The 18,610-nt window shown below is 41.2% G+C and overlaps 1 protein-coding gene across 4 annotated transcripts in view; it reads right to left on the reverse strand.

Annotated features, from left to right (window-relative positions):
* pvrl2l (PVR cell adhesion molecule related 2 like) overlaps positions 1–18,610 on the reverse strand; it is a 445,969-nt gene that overhangs the window by 174,506 nt on the left and 252,853 nt on the right. Inside the window, exon 7 of one of the 4 annotated variants that reach the window (XM_033637390.2) lies at positions 5,495–6,852. The exons of the other annotated variants lie outside the window; for them this stretch is intronic. Coding sequence (XP_033493281.1) covers positions 6,239–6,852 — 614 coding nt within the window. The 3' untranslated portion in view covers positions 5,495–6,238. Of the gene's footprint in view, positions 1–5,494; positions 6,853–18,610 lie in introns of those variants that run through there. 4 annotated transcript variants of the gene reach the window in all.

An 18,610-nucleotide genomic window follows, 5' to 3' on the forward strand; every position in this document is an offset into this window, starting at 1 on the left:
TATTTATAGACTGATCACACAGCCTGGCTTAATTAATTACCAGTTTTTCCACAGAGAATTGTTTCAGAAAGGTTTTTTTTTTATTGAAAATGGGTTGTGCAAAAACAAAAGTTATGACTGTTGATGAGTTTTCTCACTAAGGCTACATGCACGCTACAAGATTCTGGGACTAATTAGGCGCCAAAGTTGTGATCACACTCCACTGTTTAGAATTATGCCGCAGCAAGAAATCCCCTGGAGAAAAGATGTGCTGAGGCATACAATGGCCAAATAGAGGGTAAATGTGCTGGAGAGAGATGAAACTCTAAAAAGTCGGGGATTTTATTTTGGGGTGAAAATCATTAACATTTTAAACTCCAGTAAGGAAAGAGGATATTTTCCATTTGGGAAATGCAAGGAGTGTTTCAAACATAACATAAACTATCTTTAAATTGTGGGTTCAAATTGTAACCTGGAGACATTACATCATATATTTTTATCTAAATAATGAAACTCAAGCATAACGTGTTTCTTGTTTGTTCTGCAGAGTTTACACGTCTGGATCTTGGAGCATGCATGCACCCAGCGGAGTTGAAAACACACTTCAATACTTTAATTTTAACTGTACTGCAGTGATACAATAAACAAGTCTTACTACACGTGAGGCAACAGAAGTTACAGTATGGCTGTTTCTTTCTTACTTTTGAGATTAATCGGCAACCTGTCCGAACACACTGCAAAACATTATGGAATGTCTCCACTGAAATGTACTGTAACATAGCAGATATAACTGTCTCATTTACAGAGTAACAGATTGCACAGTGTATAATGTTCAACAACAACTTAACAACAAGGGACCTGCTTAGAACTTGGTGGGAGTAGAGCTGAAACCAACTTTTGCATTTTAAATTTGAAACATCTCAGCTTTCTTATGACAAAGGGTCTGTTTTTAGATCTCAAACCCACAGAACAGTAGTTAGAATTCATTTTGAGTAATGGCATCTTAATCATTGTCACAATATTCTTACATCATAATGAGGCATGAGTAAATGAAATGAGACTAAGGTACTCATACAAGTATGAGATCATTTAGGGGTCAACAAGCCTGTTTACCCACTCTAAATGTGATCTTCCCAGTGTTGAAGATCATCACATTCATTAAAGATTCCCTTTTCAGATCCTTTCTCATAAATATTACTTCAACTAACATTATGTAAAAGTGTAAATACACTGTTGTATTTTAGTCACAGTACACTCGCCTGCAAAGTGACTCCAGCCGCCGAAGTTACTCGATCAAACACTTCGTGTCTACAGTAAGTAAGTATGGTTGTGATGTGACATAGTGAGCTTGAAAAGCAGAGGGTGTACTCAGTTTGGCTGCTGAAGCATGCAGCACCAGTCTAGTTTGCTCCTCTTTCATTTCTCTGTTACTGTGGCCTTGCTCACATCTCTTTTTTTCTAACTCTAACAGGCTCTTCATACATCTCGGAGGAGGTTTGCCTATGATGATTTCTTTCCCAGAGCTTCTCTTTGTCTCCTAACAACCCACCCAACGTTAAAGAAAAGACAAGTGATATAATTCAACAGTTAATTGAGAAACTGCCCTTGTAAAAAAACAAATAAACAAAAAAAAAAACATGAGTAACAAAGCTGGGAGTCAATAAGGCAAATGTGTTCATCTCAGTTCTCAACTCGTGCTATCCATTCTCCACCGTTAATTCATTAGAAATCATTCTGTCTCCAAATCATCAAAATTCGAAATTGCAGTCTTCCAATGCAAAGGGTTCCCACACATTTTTACCAGAATAATTTCAAAACTTTTCCACAACTGTTTCATAATATTTTACCTAATTTCCATTACTTTATATAAATACAAAGTGGGTATGCCTATATTGCAACATAGCCATACATGATTACACACACATTTTCCAAGCATTTGGATAAGCAAACTGCCAGCATTTGCTGACATTCCCACAACCAACTAGCTGCATATGCCAAGAGATCAGACTGGCATGCACCAGTGCTTTGCAAAACTTCAAGGCCACGCCCCCCTTTTTTAACAATAAATAAACGACGGTCCCGTGGTTGTGATGCAATTTAGCGTGTGTTTGTGTTATAATTTTGACAAATTTGTGTGCATTTTTTTCTTGTTAAAGGAAATGGCCTCTTTAGAATGAAAATACAGACAGTACTTACTGACCCTCATGCCGACGATAAGTCCAGTGTAGTTTTTTAACCCACAAAACTCGTTCCGGGTATCGGAGGATAACAGCTAGCCGGATTTTCCATACACTTGAAGTGCATGGAACCCACGTCCAAAATCATTTTGAAAATGTAATAAAACTCCGCTGATGCATTTCAAAAAAGTCAAAACGGCTTGTCCGTCGTAATCCAAATTTGCATGCCGCGGCTTCAGGGCACTTGGATTACGACGGACAAGTCATTCTGATGTTTTTGAAATGCATTAGCGGAGTTTTATTACATTATCAAAATGTGGGTTCCATGCACTTCAAGTGTAGCTGTTATTCCGGCTAGCTGTTATCCTCCGATACTTCAAACGAGTTTTGTGGATTAAAAAACTACACTGGACTTCTTGTCGGCATGAGGGTGAGTAAATACTGTCTGTATTTTCATTCTAAAGTGGCCATTTCCTTTAAACTAACATTTGTTTATGGACATGTCTAATAAAAGTTTTGCAACCCTTCTTGAACCTGCACGTCCGCGATACCTTGGAATATTGATCATCTTCATGCAGGGTCTAAAATTAAGACCTGCCAAGCACCAAATGCAGGTAGATTCTCCGTTTGGTGAGTAAATTTCAGATGGCTATCCGCAACACTGGCAGGTAAGTGTTTGTACCAAAATAGTCACGTAATGAAAAATTATGCCGACAGTCACTACTGGGTTTTGCTACTCCTAGACCGCTATTGTGCTGTCTGTGCAACACACAGAAACAAACACACCTTTTTTAAACAGTGCTGTGAAATGACCGTCTCAAGCACCCCTAGTTTGCTGCACTGTGTACCGTATGTGACATAAGCTGATCTGCTCTCACTCTCTCAACTCTCACTTGCCACAACTGCTAGCTAGTGCAGCACCCATACTTATGAGGGTATTGAAATAACACGAAGACCCCGTAGTTTAACCAAGGTGGCCAGGACTCCCTGGGAGAAAGGTTAAGATTAAATAAAAAAATATAAAGTCTGTATTGCCTCCCTCATTGTCAATGGCAGGACCTTAGCCGCACTTTTTCCATTCTTACCTTTCACAATAAAAGCCCTAGATATATACTTAAAGTTGACATGACTTACAAGACATGCTTATCAGAGGTAACTTATGCACATGCTGAGGCTGTACCGATGATTTGTTCAATATGTTAAAATCATTTGGATTCAGATTTTGCTCTGGCCATTTTTTCCAGCTTGTATTTAACATTGTGACGCCCCTCTCACCGTCTTTGAGAATGATCCAGCCAGCCTCATCAGGCAGTTGGCTGACATGGGAGGGTCGTTGCCATGATTAGGCTCACATGGGCTTCCAGGCTATAAAAGCTGCTTGTGTTCACTTAGTCGCTCCCTTTCTTCAGCTGACATCCACTGAGAATCATTGCTTTTGGTTTGTACCTTCAACACCTCCACAGCACACCTGACACACACCCTTGAATGGCTTTCATAACTGACTTTGCTGACCTACATACTTAGTTAATTTTGGTTTAATAAATTCTGCTGGTTTTAAGTAGATCTTTTGTGTGGACTCACATTCACTGACCCAGTTTGTGACAGCATATATCTTATATCACAATGAAATGTACTGAAACAAATGTATGTGTGACGCAAAAGCAAATTTAATATTTTGGCTGGTAAAAACAAATATGTTTTCATCTACCAGTCCCCTTGGCTGATGAGTCTTAAAGTTAATTTCGGACACTCTCACTACATAATGGGCAAATATTTCATTTATAGATGTCCCTATCATGATAATAGTAATCATTAGGTAAGGTGTTGTCTGTGAATAACTAACCTGTTAATAGCCAACTGTTTGATCTACAGGCTAAGATTTAATTGAAGATGACAGTCTGATGCTGCCATAGTGTATGACTGTACTGCAACTGTCCATTAGCCATCAAACAGTAGCAACTGCCGCTAGCATCATTTGTTCATTTACCACACTGACAGTGACAGTGAGTATTCAATTTCTTATGTTCCTTAGATCTCAGTGGAACTTGTTTAACTTGCTGCGCAACAGCTTTCCAGCATTTTCCTGTTTCTCTTCAGATGTGACAGCGCATTTCTTTCCTCCAAAAAGGGGGCGTGGCCTTGGTGATGATGCAATGCTGATCTGATCTGTCTGTATCATGTGATACTGATAATGTTTCTACATAAAATAGACATGTTTTGGGATTTTTATGAACATATTTTAAACAATAGCCAAAACCATGAGAATTCCAAAACTTTTCTAAAGCAATCTGTTAATCATAAACCATGCCCAAACTTTTCCAGGAATTTCATGTCTGTGGGAACCCTGAATGCAGTTTTCAGTGAACTCTCTTGATGTTCAAGACAAACAATCCCACTTATTTTAAGAAAAGCTGCAGCGTCACCTTTAGATTTGCTGTGTACAAGAAACAAAGGTTTGGGAATTTAGGATTTCATTAAGCATGTTTCACTTTCTCTGTTGAAATGCACCTTAGACCGTGTCTTTCTGTCCAATCAGAATACAGAACATGGAATAATCCAGTACATAGCCTAAGAACATTCTGCAGGACATGGAAAATGAATACATGAAATACAGCAGCCTCTGACAAAGCCTGTGAATATTTTGCCTCGTTGAATGCGACCCAGATAAGAATATAAATACGAGTTATCCCCTTCTCCCTGCACACAGCCATTGCGGCACTCGTCTAAGCCGCCCATTATGTAAATAAAGAAAGCAGAATGAGCGAGAGAGATGTAATGTGTGTGGGACAGAGCATCAGCAAAACACCCAAATGGTGCATGTGGAACAGAGGGAAATGAGATGGAGAGAGAAAAAGAAAGGCAGAGGAAAGGGAAATAAAGAAAGGGGAGATATAGGAAGTGAGAAGAGATTTAAAGGGGAAAAGGGGGAAAATAGAGCTGGAAACATAAAAAAAGCACATCTTTATTTTTTTTACCCATTAAATGAGTCATTACCGACCCAATGTGGTACTGTGTGAAACCCCCAAGGCTCCCGGTGCGTCTTTTCCTTTGCGAGATCAACACCATTACACAACAGTAACAACAACAACAACAACAACAACATCTACAACAAGAACAATAACAACAACTGTGCTATAGTGAGACGGCGCCCAATATATAGATGATGCACATCATTAACACCACAGCCAGCCACACATTAGCACGCACTGTTAAGTCTGTTATGTTACTCAGTTAAGTGGCCCCTCGCTCCAGCAGCACCCATCAGGAAACCAGTTGATGTCACAGGGTGGGGCTGGAACTCGAGTCACTGTAACCCCCCCCCCACCCCCCCCCCCCCAAAAAAAAATTTTCACTGCGATGAACAGAAACTCCATCATTGTTGCCACTGCGACAAGTTTTCAAGTTTAAAACAATTCGGGTGAAGTCTCAGACCTGTCCCAAGAGTCTGCAGCGACAGTGGCAACATCCACAGAAGCCATTTGGACAGTTTTGTGCAGAGTTCAACATGTTGATGGTGATTTTTTCTTATACACATATTTTGAAACAGCAAGGCGATTTCTGAATAGTGGTTATGGTGCTCCTGGTTTTGCAGATTTCTGCTAAGGTATAAAATACAATGTAGTCACTCAACACAATCACACACTAGCAAAGCTGAAGAAACAAGAACGTAGCAAGAAGCAGCGTCACGTCAGAGTTGCTGTGGTTTTTGTTTGCAGTATTTTTTTGTTATATTCGGCTGGCACTGAATGAAATCCGCCTCCACGATTACACACAGTCACATATTCAGCCACAGTCCACTACACTGCCATCGAGTTTTCTTTCATCAGCTTCACAAAAACTTCATTCTGACTTTCTGTTTCCTTTTTTAATCATTTTTCTTTTAATCCTCTTTTTAGAAAATTACACAGTTGGTGTCAAGCAGAGAGGATGTAATTAATGGCATTTCTTTGATCAGGTTGAACGTGATGCAGGAAGGTGTTTAGCTGATGGAGGCGATGTCGAAGAAGGCTGGCTTGAACTCCCCTTTTCCGCATCTCCTTTCACTTTTTCAGCCCTCACCTTTCCTTTCCCCTCCTCCGCCCTCAGACATAAATGGCAGTTCGGGAAATGACGGAGCCGTCTCTCTGAGACTCCATGTCGTCGTCGAGGTACACGTCCATTTCTTCTTCGCCGCCATGGCCTCTGTGGACGTGATAAGCTGGAGGTAGCATGTTTCCACCTCCGAACCGGTCGTATTCTTCCTCCATGCTGTCATCCAGGTCGAACTTCCTCCTCTCGGCTTCATCTACATCGCCACTAAGGAGGATGTCGTGGGCGGACGGGGGGTTGCCGATTGAGGGGTGGTGGAGGTGATGGTGGTGGTAGTCGTTGGCCTTTTCCGTTAGAGTGCCTGTGGCGTCACAGCCCTCACGATACGTGTAGATGGGCCCGTTGTTGTTGGCGCCTGTCCCGTTCTTACTGCTGCTGTTGCTGGTCCCGCTGAAGAGCAGGCGGGCTTTGTTGCCGTAATCTCCTCCATTGCTGCCGCCGCTGCCAGTTGCTATGGAGTCCCCGCTGCTGGGGTAGCCACGTCTCTGCTGCCGGCGACTTCGGGTCAGGAGAACTGCAATGAGCGCCACAACCAATAGTAGGGCCAGGAGGGAGCCGATCACAGCACCCGCCACGACGCCGGCACTGGACGGATCCTCCAGGGCTTCTGCAGAGGGGATGGAGGGGTTGGAAGGAGGGATGGAAAATGGATGGAGGAAAAGAAAAAAAGTGCAGCAATTGATGGCTGTTTCTTTAAGGAAATCTCGCTCAGTTTTGGAGGAGGTATTCACAGTTCTTCTTGTATTGTAAGTGTGCTGTAGTGATAGTAGTGGTGTCTTCCTCTACGTGTGTTACAATCCTCTTACAAGTGTGTAGTAATGTTCTTCTCAGTGTAATCCCTTGGTGAGGGTGCAGTCAGTCATTGCTGGGATCAGGCTGAATGGGACTCATTCACTCTCTCCCAGCGGCTTGTTGCGCTGCATTTCGCAGACATTTTGCTCTAAACACATGTCTGTCCAGCTGCTGGCACTTCAGTTTCTGTTGCCCCGCCCCCCTTTGCCAGCTGGGGAAAAGCCTTTATTACTGTAATGGTCCTTTGTTCTATACTTCATGTTGGTGTGAGCCAAGTTTGCCTCTCCACTCTTGTTTCAGTTGAAGATTGAAACAATAATGAGAAATGGGTCAGCAAAAAAGCAGTTTGTTTAGTGCCTCATGCTGTCTTTGCCATGTGTTAGAGGTATCGGCCCGGCAAAGACACAGAGACAGACAGACAGACAGAGAGACAGACACACAGGACAGACAGGCAGAGGGGTTATTGGAAGAGGTTTAGTTGAAAAGAGCACACAGTCACGCCTGGAAAGTGCCACAATGCTCGACATCCCTCGAGCCCTCCCATTTTTACCCTCTGTTTCTTTCTCAGCCTCCTAATTACACCCACCCCTCATCCCCTTTCTTTCCCTCTCATCCTCCCATCCTTTGCGTCCACTGCTGCCTCCCCATGCTTCTCTTATCGGTCAGCTACTCAAACCACAGGGCAGAGTGATCGCCTGCTGTCAACCCAGGACCGAGTCCAGATCTCACTGATCAGCGGCGCTCAAAGGTAAAAGGTTCACACTGTGGAGCAGGACTCATGCCAGGACATTTATAAGAGGATTCTCTGCAGGAATATGACAGAGAAAAGAGGCCTGGCTCTGATAGTGTAGGATTTGTACAAGTGGATTCACGCTGGGCTAAAAAGAGGAGAAAAGAAAGTGTCAAACCAGGCAAGGAGAAGCGTCAAACCTATAGAGCAGAGCTGCGCCAGGCCAGCAAATTTTCTTTGCTTCTGTGAATTGCATGCTGATTTTTCTTTGGGGTGCAGCAAGGGCAGCAGAACGCAGAACAGCAGGGAAATTTGAACCCTTTCCTGTTTTATGCAAATAACAACGAGGTTCTGCCAGCGCTCCTGGCAAACACAGCAATGAATGCCAATCAAACAATCCGAGCTTGGCTGAAATGAGCACTGTGTGGGGTTACGTGCCAGGGCAGCACCAGTGAGGGAATGACTTTTTTTTTTTTTCTCAATGAAATGGCGTAGAACATCAAATAATAATCCGTACAGTGCTGGTGACTATGAGTTATGTTAACAAAACCAGTGGGGGGATGTCACTATAAGTGTGCCTGGACTGAAAGCCTGTGATTCATACAAATTGTTCATTCTGAGAGTGAAGGAGAAAAAAGAGAAGGAGATGAAAGAGGAGAGGAACTGAGAGAGAGGAGAGAAAAACTACGGAGAGGTTTCTGGTAGAGAGACAACAGTTAAGAAGAGAGGTCCCAGTTTGATTTCAAACACTGTCTTGCTCTGGTCTCACACGGGGGATGCAGGAGGGTTATGCCAGGGTGAGACAGACGGGTTGGGCGTACAAGGCAGCGCTCTTGGGACAGGATATGATGTCTAAATTAGGGGACAGTGTCTGGTGATATCCAATTGAAGTGACAGAAGGCATTAAGGATGATGAATCCAACTTTGCCTGTCCTAGTTTTCTCTCTCTCTCTCTCCCTCTCCCTCTCTCTGCAAACTTACAGACTGGCAAGGAAACACAACGTATGAGCCAAAATGTTATTTATATTTATTGTGCCATTTATATTTTAGTCATTAGTTGCATTTATCAAGAGCCTGAGTGAGAGGCAGCTGAAAAATGGCCTTTTGTGGTGGGTCTTTGGTGGCTGTCTTTCTTCTGTTAATCAAGTGCTTAAAAATCTATCATTCTGTATAGGCTTTAAAGAACAATACTCCTACATAGGCCCATTACAGCTGCCATGTTCTTTTTTCAATAAATCACGGGTCACATGCAGGAGCAGCCTGAGCCAAAGCTCTAACATCAAACGCTGTGGGATTATAACTGATAGCTAACCAGAAATGATCTCGTGTAAGGGAACTAGTTAGCTGCTGCCTATTCAGTGATCATGGCTAATATCAAACTACAGATTCAGAATTCAGAATTCAGAATAACGTTAAGTCTTTGTCACATAATGGATATTCATCTTTCACATGGCTGATAAATAAGTAAACCACACTGCTAGCTGATTCTTTTGGAAACAAATTGTCAGACTGCAGCAACACAAAATTTGACTTTCATGCATCCTTAACCAAAAAGAAAAGAGTGACAAGGGTTGTGATTGGTTGAGGGAAAAATGGGATTGGCCTTTAGTGCCAGAGGCCACTGATTGGCCTTCAGTCAAAACTGAGAGTGAAAAAAAGGCCATATAGAGATATAATGTTTCCTAGAAGCAGCAACCTCCGATGCTGAAAAATGAAGCCAAAAGTGCTTAAACGTGCATTTCCCCGAATGGCAGCTTGAGGCTGGCTCCAAAAGCAAGTCAGTCACTAAAATGCTCAACTTTACAGCAGAAATGTTTCCTGCCTGGTACAAAAAATAAAACATTTATGGTCTCTGTTGCTAATTTCAACATTCATGAGAACTGTACAGGGGATGCATTTTTATATAACTCACTGGTTTAAATTTTATTAAGTTTTATGCATAATTTAGGGCTGCAAGATGTCACCTTAGCTAATTCAAGTCATTCAACCCTGGCTCCTCCCCAGCCCCACCCTCTCATCCAAATATAATCACGCAGAGTCACTTGGCTCAAAATATCCAGAATGGTGATGGTCAAAATACAAACTCAAGGCTTTAAAACAGGAGTCCACAAGCTAGTGGGTGATATCATGATTGCTATGTCCATTATGTTGGGTTCCTCCAGCCAAAGAGAAGAACTATTGTTCTGAGAGCTGAGTTATACTAGAGAAGAAGTGGTTCATATGACATGTTGTCCAACCAAGTTGGAAATCAAAAGTGTTTATACATGATCCAAACAGCCACACTGGAAGATGGAATGAAAAGCTAACCATCATAGAAGGTGGGGGAAAACAATGTTGTTTAACTACAGGAATAATGGCATGCATTTTCACAAACTCTCTCTTAAAAGTTATTCATAGTGTTGCACCTGGTTGAAAAGTGACAAATTCTTGTGTGAAGAAAAGAAAAGAGAGCTAGGGGAGGAATTTAAAAACCCTGGCTGCTTTCTCACCTCAACACAGTTCACTGTGTGAAGTGCAGGTGCTACAGGATATAGCCCCCTCCAATCTGATGTTGGAAAGGTGTGGGGAGAGGGAGTCTCCAAAGCTATATAACCATCCTTTAAGCAGTCTGACAGAGTATGCTGGCCCCTTTAAGGGAAACTGCTGATTTTCAACCAGCTCTGTGTCATCACAGTGTGAATGATGAATAGTGCTTGGTTTCCTCCCATGCCAACAGCGCCCAGGGCTCCCTGCCCTTTCACCAGCAAAAGTTGGCGGGTTTATGTGAAACACATCATCGATGATCACCTCCCACCGTGTGATGACACAGAGCTGGTTGAAAATGGGCAGAGTTTCTCTTTCATTGGTCTGCATTGACAATGAGTCTGTTTGCACAATCATTGAAAAAATAGGAATAGTTATATGCTAATTCCCTTCTGTGCAGACAGATGAGTTAAAAAAATGCATATACACATACCCCTCTGAAAAACCACAACTAGTTGCTTTTTGTATACAAATTAAAAAGACAAGATTCAACATGTCAGACAGTTCGTGTGAAGGTGTTAGTGGGCGTACTTTTGAACATTGGACAGAGCCAGACTGTCTGTGCTTCTTTTTTTTTCATTGTTGCAAAACTAAGTTTATAACCTCCTGGCTCCATAGCTCCATACTTTATGTACAGACATGAGATTGATATTGATCTTCCAAACTTACTCTCTATTACTCCTGGCAATAAAGTGAATAAGCATATTTTCCAAAATGTCCAAATATAGGATATTTTTAAATCTAAAATCAGGTTTAACTTAGACACAGATTCGATATTTTGTTATTGTCCTCTATCAAATAGGCCTGGTGGGTAGAGTGTAGTAAACAGGGCTCCATGTAGATCAATCAGAGAATGTGACAGCACATAGCACCATGACGTTTAATGCCTTTAGAAAAGGCTAAAAATACATCTACGTACAGTAGAAAAACATCTTTTATCAGATACAAGATTCCTGCAGGCGTTCTCTGACATCACTTATTACAATCTAAAACACTAATGGATTGTGGATTTGCTCCGACAAAAATGTGCTAGATGCATGATCAACGTCAGTGTCAAATCCTTGTCAACCGCCCAATGAGACGCTTTGGTAAACACTGTTCTGTGAATATATTTGCTGGAAAAAGAGTGGAAAAAAAAAAAAAAAATAGAAAAAAAAGCAGAGAGACTATCGTTAGCAAGAAAATAGGCCATGCTTGTCATCCTTATTTCTCATCAACAGCAGCAGCCTGCCTGCATTAAGAAGCACAGTGATAAATGTCAAAGGGAGAGGCAGGGGAGCTTATATCAGTCTCTGTATTAGTGTCATGTACATGGAGGAGATTAGGAGAGAGAGAGGAAGAGAGGGAGAGAGGTGGTGGGAGAAGGAGAGCCATGAAAACTATCCATTTCTAGTCAGTTACATTCACTGCAGTAGGGATAATCTAAATGAGAAGATTTGGGATGTGAGGAAAGGTGGAAAGAGTTAGAAGGGTAGAGAGAGATAGACAAACACAGAGATAGTCTGAGCAGTATAAAAATAGTAAAATCTAAATAATCTTTTGTTCACCACCTCTCTCTTTCCTCTTTCCATGCATCGTCCTCAAAACTGAAAACAGAGAGCTGCTTCAACAGTCGTATAATAAGCCAAAGGCAGTGACTCTAAAAGCTCCACAGTGGGGATTCTCATTAAACGAAGCTTTTGGTCAAGGACAAGACATAAAAAAAATGTACCCATGAAAATACTCCAAACTTCAAAACACTTAAGTTGAAGACAAAATACAAAAGGACGAGACATCTCTCTTTCACAAAGACCACCCACTTAGACAGAGGAGTTTCTGAATAAAATAAAATATGCCTTTATTCATTTTATTGTATGGGATGCCACTTAGACAAGCACCTGAGACATGTAAATGTTTTTTTTTTATGTGTATAGAACAGCAATTTCACACCGAGCTTCTAGATCCCCCATTGGGCTCATACAATTGCCTGAATAATTTGGCTATTATTACGCATTTCATGGAAAATATCAACAATATTACTTAAATGTTGATTTTAGTTGCTTATTGACCTGCAGAGCAGCGTGCTTCTAGGGAATTCAAGCAAACCCTCCCACACAAAGTTTAACAGGTTCCCTTAAAAATACAAGTAATTGCGATGCTAACACAAAGGTCAGCAGGACTATTAGATGGAGTGTCTTCTAGGAGGACACTTGCAGGTTTATCACAGATGATGAACAATGATTAAAAAGTGTCTCCTGCATGAGTAGGATAACCTTTAACCTGAAATGATGGCTATACAGACCTTTTTAAAAATGGACCTGCTCCTGAGGCACATATAATGTAAATGTTTGAGTTCAACATGAGTGGGAAGAGCCAATGTTATGTAAGGTTACACACAAGCATAAAAAATGTACTGGTATGAATACAGTGCACTGAATGAAATTAAGCAATATGATAAGCTTGGGTGGGTAGTAATACACTACAAGTTTGACTAAAAAAGTAATGCACCAAAACGTGTACATATCCTACATAATAATGAGGGAGTAAATTGTATATAATAATGTATTTGGAAAGGCTTTGATCATGTAACCAATGCACTGATGGGAATAAAGAATAAAGAAAGAAGAGGTGCCATAAGGTGTCAGGTTGGGGTGGTGGAAAGGTCAAACAAACACAGGACTTTCCCCAGGAGACAGGTGTTCAGAACAATGTGGACTTTGGGTAAACTTGGAGTCAATTTCAGTCATTTGAGGTACATTGTTACCATGTTCCTTTTCCTAACCCTTATCACAGTAATTTTAGTTTGCCTAAACCTAACCTCCGTAAATTTATGTTAGGACATAACTTTCATTAATGAAGCAGTAATTTAGTTGATATCATACAAACCGTTGCATGAAGATACATTGTACAAGTAATGAACATAAGTAAAAAAGTATTTTTTTGGTCCTATCTTTAAACTGTACTTCTACTCTTTAAGTGTATTTTGGAGCCAGTAATGTACTTTTTACTTTGCTCCATTGGTTATTGATACCTTCAAAACAACTATTCTGCTCTAAATGCCAGGGTTGAGTGGAGGGAGAGCGCACAAGGACCACCTCTACTGCAGATACCAAGTTTTCAGCTGCCTGGAAGAAAAAGACGCACCACCTGTGTTTTGAGCACAGTCTGATGGTGAAGGAGCAAAACCCAGAGCAATAGGCAACCCCCAGAAACAATCTCTGGCCACACCTTTTAATACCAAAATCTAGACAAGGCAACAGCCTTCAAGTTACTGTGAGTGAAAATGTTGTTAGCCAGCTACCTACTATGTTAATTTTTCATGTGTCACATTGATTTTTGATATTGTGATTAACTTATCTTCTGCTAGTGGTCTGTTGGGCTTTTAAATTCATTTATCATCATTAAAAGGGGTTAGGATTATTAATCTATTAAAAAAATATATCAACAAGTACTCTTTTTTATTATTTTGCACTGGCCTGCACAAAACATATTAAATTGTAAAGTAATTTGTACTTTGAAAAAGTAATTGCACTTTTAATTGAGTGTAGATGTTAAGTACTCCACCCACCACCAACACATTCTCACTTCCAACTTGTTAAATATAGACTCTTGGTCAGTGGCCTATCACCTCAAAATATGTCACGCTATGTACCTCTCCTACATCAGTTTTGGACCTTGGTGATGTTCAGCGTGTCAATTTAAGTTTGTAACACCCATCATGTCTTCCAAAATTAACTTCCATTTTCACAGAAAATGTAAAGTTTCTGCTCATTAAATGCATATAGTCTTTTTAAAAATCGACTTTGAGCATACGTGGGGAAAAAAAAAAAAAAAAAAAAAAAAAGCACAAGAAAAGCATTTGGCTAGGTTTAGAAAAAACATCATGGTTTGGCCTAGAATAACTAAGTTTGTTACTTACGTAATGTGACATCACATTTTCATCATATGACACTCAGTGCTTATACTGCCCTATTGTAAAGCACGTTGTGCTGAATTTCTTGTTTGAAGTGTGCTATTATTATTATTATTATTATTATTATTATTATTCTGTCATGTGGTGTCTATAATATAGTATGCTACACACACTAGCACACTACATCTTCATTAAAATGACTTTTGATTTCACATGGGACACGAACAGCGGGCTCCTGAGTGAAAGTCCGGTGCTTGCTTGACCCATCGACCTCCCCTCCTGCCCGCCCTATGCAGACTTTGTCATTCTTTTTACTACAGTAGTTGCAGGAGCATCAACGAATGCCACAGCCTGCGGTGTCTCATACTGCAGCGTGAGGGTGCCTCTATTCGTTGGTGTCTGATGCCAACAGGCCACTGACCAAACATCGATAACTAACAAGTTGAGACCAAGTTGCCACCACTGATTATAAGTCAAGCCAAGTTGGTTTACTAGGGTTCAAGTTTCACACTAGCCGTTCTTGCCATCAGATTAAGGTGATAGCTAGCTATATTTAGCTGACCTGCCGACCTTCCAGGACTATGAATGCCATGATCATGAAGACTGAAAAGACAGAATAACCTTCACTCAGAAAGACAGTAAATATTTTTATTTCCATCTGGCAAACAAAGAAGTGCCCCATCACCATTACACCACCATCAGTGTTAAAAGACCTTTTCTATTTATGAGTGCAGGCTTCTCTATACTGCAAGTTTTGTCATCGCTGTCTCTTTCCAAATTCAAACGAGTGCCATGGGCACAGATGGAGGATCTCAGTCTTTATGCAAATTAATGAAAAATGGTTGCCATTTGTTGTTCATTTGCTGCTTATCTGTGCTTTAAACACATTTGACCTTTGGTTTATCTTTGCCTTCAGAAGAACTGGGCATCTGAATCAAACTCCATTCTGCTTCTTGGGTAGAAATAACCCACATTCGCTTAAAATTGTGTTGTGTTTTCTTATATAAAGTCAAAAACAAACTACAGTAAAAAGAATGAAGTCATGATTTACCTTCCTCATGTATAGCAGTGTGTCTGGGAGGCAAAGGCTTATAATCCTAGCAGATGAAAGCGGAGGTGGATGAGGTGAGGCCAAGGCTAAATGTTATCACAGTTGGTTAATGGGACCCAGAGGCAACGCAGACTGGAAATCACAGATGTACAGTAAGAAGAGGATTTGAGAGTAAACTGACACAGCAAGCTGGAGCTAAAGATTTTACTGCTGACTTTGACAGGGTGCATTTTTAAGGATTGATTTTAAGAAACAACTCTGTGCTTTTTTCCTGTGCAGACGGGAGCAAATAAAGCATGATGAAAGAAACGCATGAGGTCCGACTGAAGGACACGCAGCAATAAAGGCGATAATGGTTTACAATTTTCCAGTTGATGACAGTGCACTGGGAAGGTACTTCTGTAGCATCTAGCACAGGGTGCTACTTAGGCAGCATCTGACTGAGTCAGATTAGGATTCATTCATTAATGACAAAGCACACTGACTGTGCCATGTTCCAGGAACATGTAGTGTTTTTCAATATCACACTATGGCAAAGCACATCTAGGCCATTAAAGTTGTTATACAAACCCAAGTCAGTGGGTACTTTGAACCTCAAACAGGTGAACAGGGCTACATGTACATTTTCCTTTAATGTAATGGCGCAGTAATGACACAAAGTACTGTACTGCTACAGGTCTGGCATTACTAAAAAAAATACAGTACTGATTGTTTTTCTCCTCCTCCCATTCACCTGCACATTATGTTGGATACACCCACACCTATATACATGTACATACTTGTACACACCTTGCATGCTCATAAAATACAAAACATAGTTCTACACACACAACAATTACAGTTCCCCGGCTCAGGGAGCTGCTTTAACTAACCTGTGCTAGCATGTCCCAGCTACAGTTTGGAAGTGAGCCCTGCAGGGAGAGTCATTATGTCCCCAAGCTTTTAGCAAAAACATATATCATGTTTGCTGTTCCCTTGATTCTGGTGTGACCGGGCCTTTAAAGTAATTGTCAGGCTAGCTGTTCCCAACATGGCATAGTGTGCAGTTTTTGCATGTAAGCTGGACCCCAGAGTTTCCTATCTACCACAAACCCCTCAGTAGCAGATATTATTGTATGTTTTAAACACTTAAGCTGTCTCAGCCACTGTCAGTAAGCCTACAAGCTAGCAAGTTGACAAACACGATAAATAAAAGATGCTAACTACACTCAGGCTACCATTCTCATACATCCGCTAGTCGCTGATTTTGGCACAGAGCAGACTTCTTATCCGACTCTGGGTCTGACTAAGGCTCAAATATGTATGGCTGTATCTCTGCTATGTTTCCCCTAATGCTACATTTCCTCCAGCTTCAGTGAGGATACGGGGGACACAGTGCTCCACTCAACTGGCCACTTATTGGGCTTCACACTGGTGGTGTACCCCATTGTGAAATTCAGCTGTTAAGATAAATGGGCTGCTAGTTGGGCGATCCATAAATCCCTGCGTTCCACTTCAAACAGGAAACAAAAAAGTGGCCCTCTCTTAAACGTCTTATTATTCAATCTAAACAATCCGACAAAATCTACTTCTGAAAACATTTTGAGGAGAGAAATATGCAATGCTACTGCTGAATCTTGTTCCATTTTCAAACTGCATCGCCAAGTTTAACAGCTAGGTCAGAGTTTTGTGAACCAGGTAGGCTACAATGCTGCTGGACCGACTCATTTCCATAAAAATGAATCTATTCTACTTTATGCAAATACAGACCAGCAAATGCGCCGCAATCCCTCCTCCTAACTCGCCACAGCACTCCAACCATCTACTGCTCAAATATGTCTGCAGCTGTCCATTGGAAATGAATAGAAAGTGCTGAGACATGCAATGGAAATGCACCGTAATGCTGGGAACACACAAGTGTGTGATGGTAACCTCATTGAACTGCTGTGTCATGCACACGTGTGGGGTTCACATGTTCTCACAAAAGGGAATATTTCTATTTTTTAGTGTCTGTACAGATATATACATTGAAACTGTACTGAACAGTGGTGTAATGTCTATATGGTCACCAAAAGACCATTTTCACTGTCTATTTTTGTTGTGAAAAGTGTGCGTCATACAGAAAAAAATCTTCAAGCCTCCTATTCTCCAGATGTTCTGCAGCTGAGCAACAGCTTAGCTGTGTCTGAACAGTGCTGGTCACGCGCGCAGTGTGGCTGCTCTCTCCTGTTAACGCTAGCCATTTTGATGTGCATTGCGCTTGTACCGGTCAACAGAGCACAAGCGGTAATGCAGAAAGAGGAAAGCCAAACCTACTGCAAGCAGCAGTGATGCAGGGAAGGTCCAGAACTTCTCAGAAAGGGAGAAAGAGTAGATCTACTTTTGCCACCTTTTAGAGTTTTTTTTTTTATAATTAGGTGGGAAAACCATGTTAAACAAAATATTAGTATTAACACTTTTGAACATGGTTGGATGGGGACTTTAAGTAACAGTACAATTCATAAACAAACCTTCTTTCATTTTAAAACTAATTGTGAGGACCAATACAGTACAATGTTCTTGCAATGGAGACATCTGATGTCCAGTGCAAGAATTTACAGAGCAACAACAAGAACCTGTAACTTTAATTAACCGTTACAGTGATTTCACATTAATATAATAGCATAACCTGTTCTTGCAAACTAGACACAAGATGTACCCTCCACTCTCTGTATATTGGTTTACAGTTTGGAATGATCCTTAACTGTTTAAATGGGAAATACATCACCTTAAAGAAGCAATGATGCTACATTTAATGGGGCTTTAAGTTAGCTTTTATGCCGCCGTTTGTGCACTAATTGTTGCACTATAATGAGAAACATTCAGTATGCGCGTTCGCGTTATATCTCCTCTGTACACCCTCTGCACACACACACACACACACACACACAACCAAACATCATCAGTCACTCTCACTTTACATGCAGACACTCTGAAGCAAACACACACAGCTACACGTTTACACACACACGCGCACACACACACACACACACACACACGCATACTGTATAAATGATTAATGCCCTAAATTTCTTTCCATTCACTAACACACACACACACACACACACACTCACAGACCTCAAAAGCATCTATTAGCCAGTACACACTAAAAGCCATCAGTGTCTATCTGCTGTGTCACATCTCTAACCTGGCCACAGTGACTGTACATCACACACACACACACACACACACACACACACACACACACACACACACACACACACACACCAAGACCCACAGTCTATTCAATTAGCGCTGATTATCCTTGATCTTCACACACATATAATTTGCCCCACAACCAAAATCTTACACAGTCCCCCCTCCTGCATCCGACCACCGGTGTTTCCATGACGATTTCA

Source organism: Epinephelus lanceolatus, chromosome 16 (assembly GCF_041903045.1).
Source record: "Epinephelus lanceolatus isolate andai-2023 chromosome 16, ASM4190304v1, whole genome shotgun sequence".
NCBI lineage: Eukaryota > Metazoa > Chordata > Actinopteri > Perciformes > Serranidae > Epinephelus > Epinephelus lanceolatus.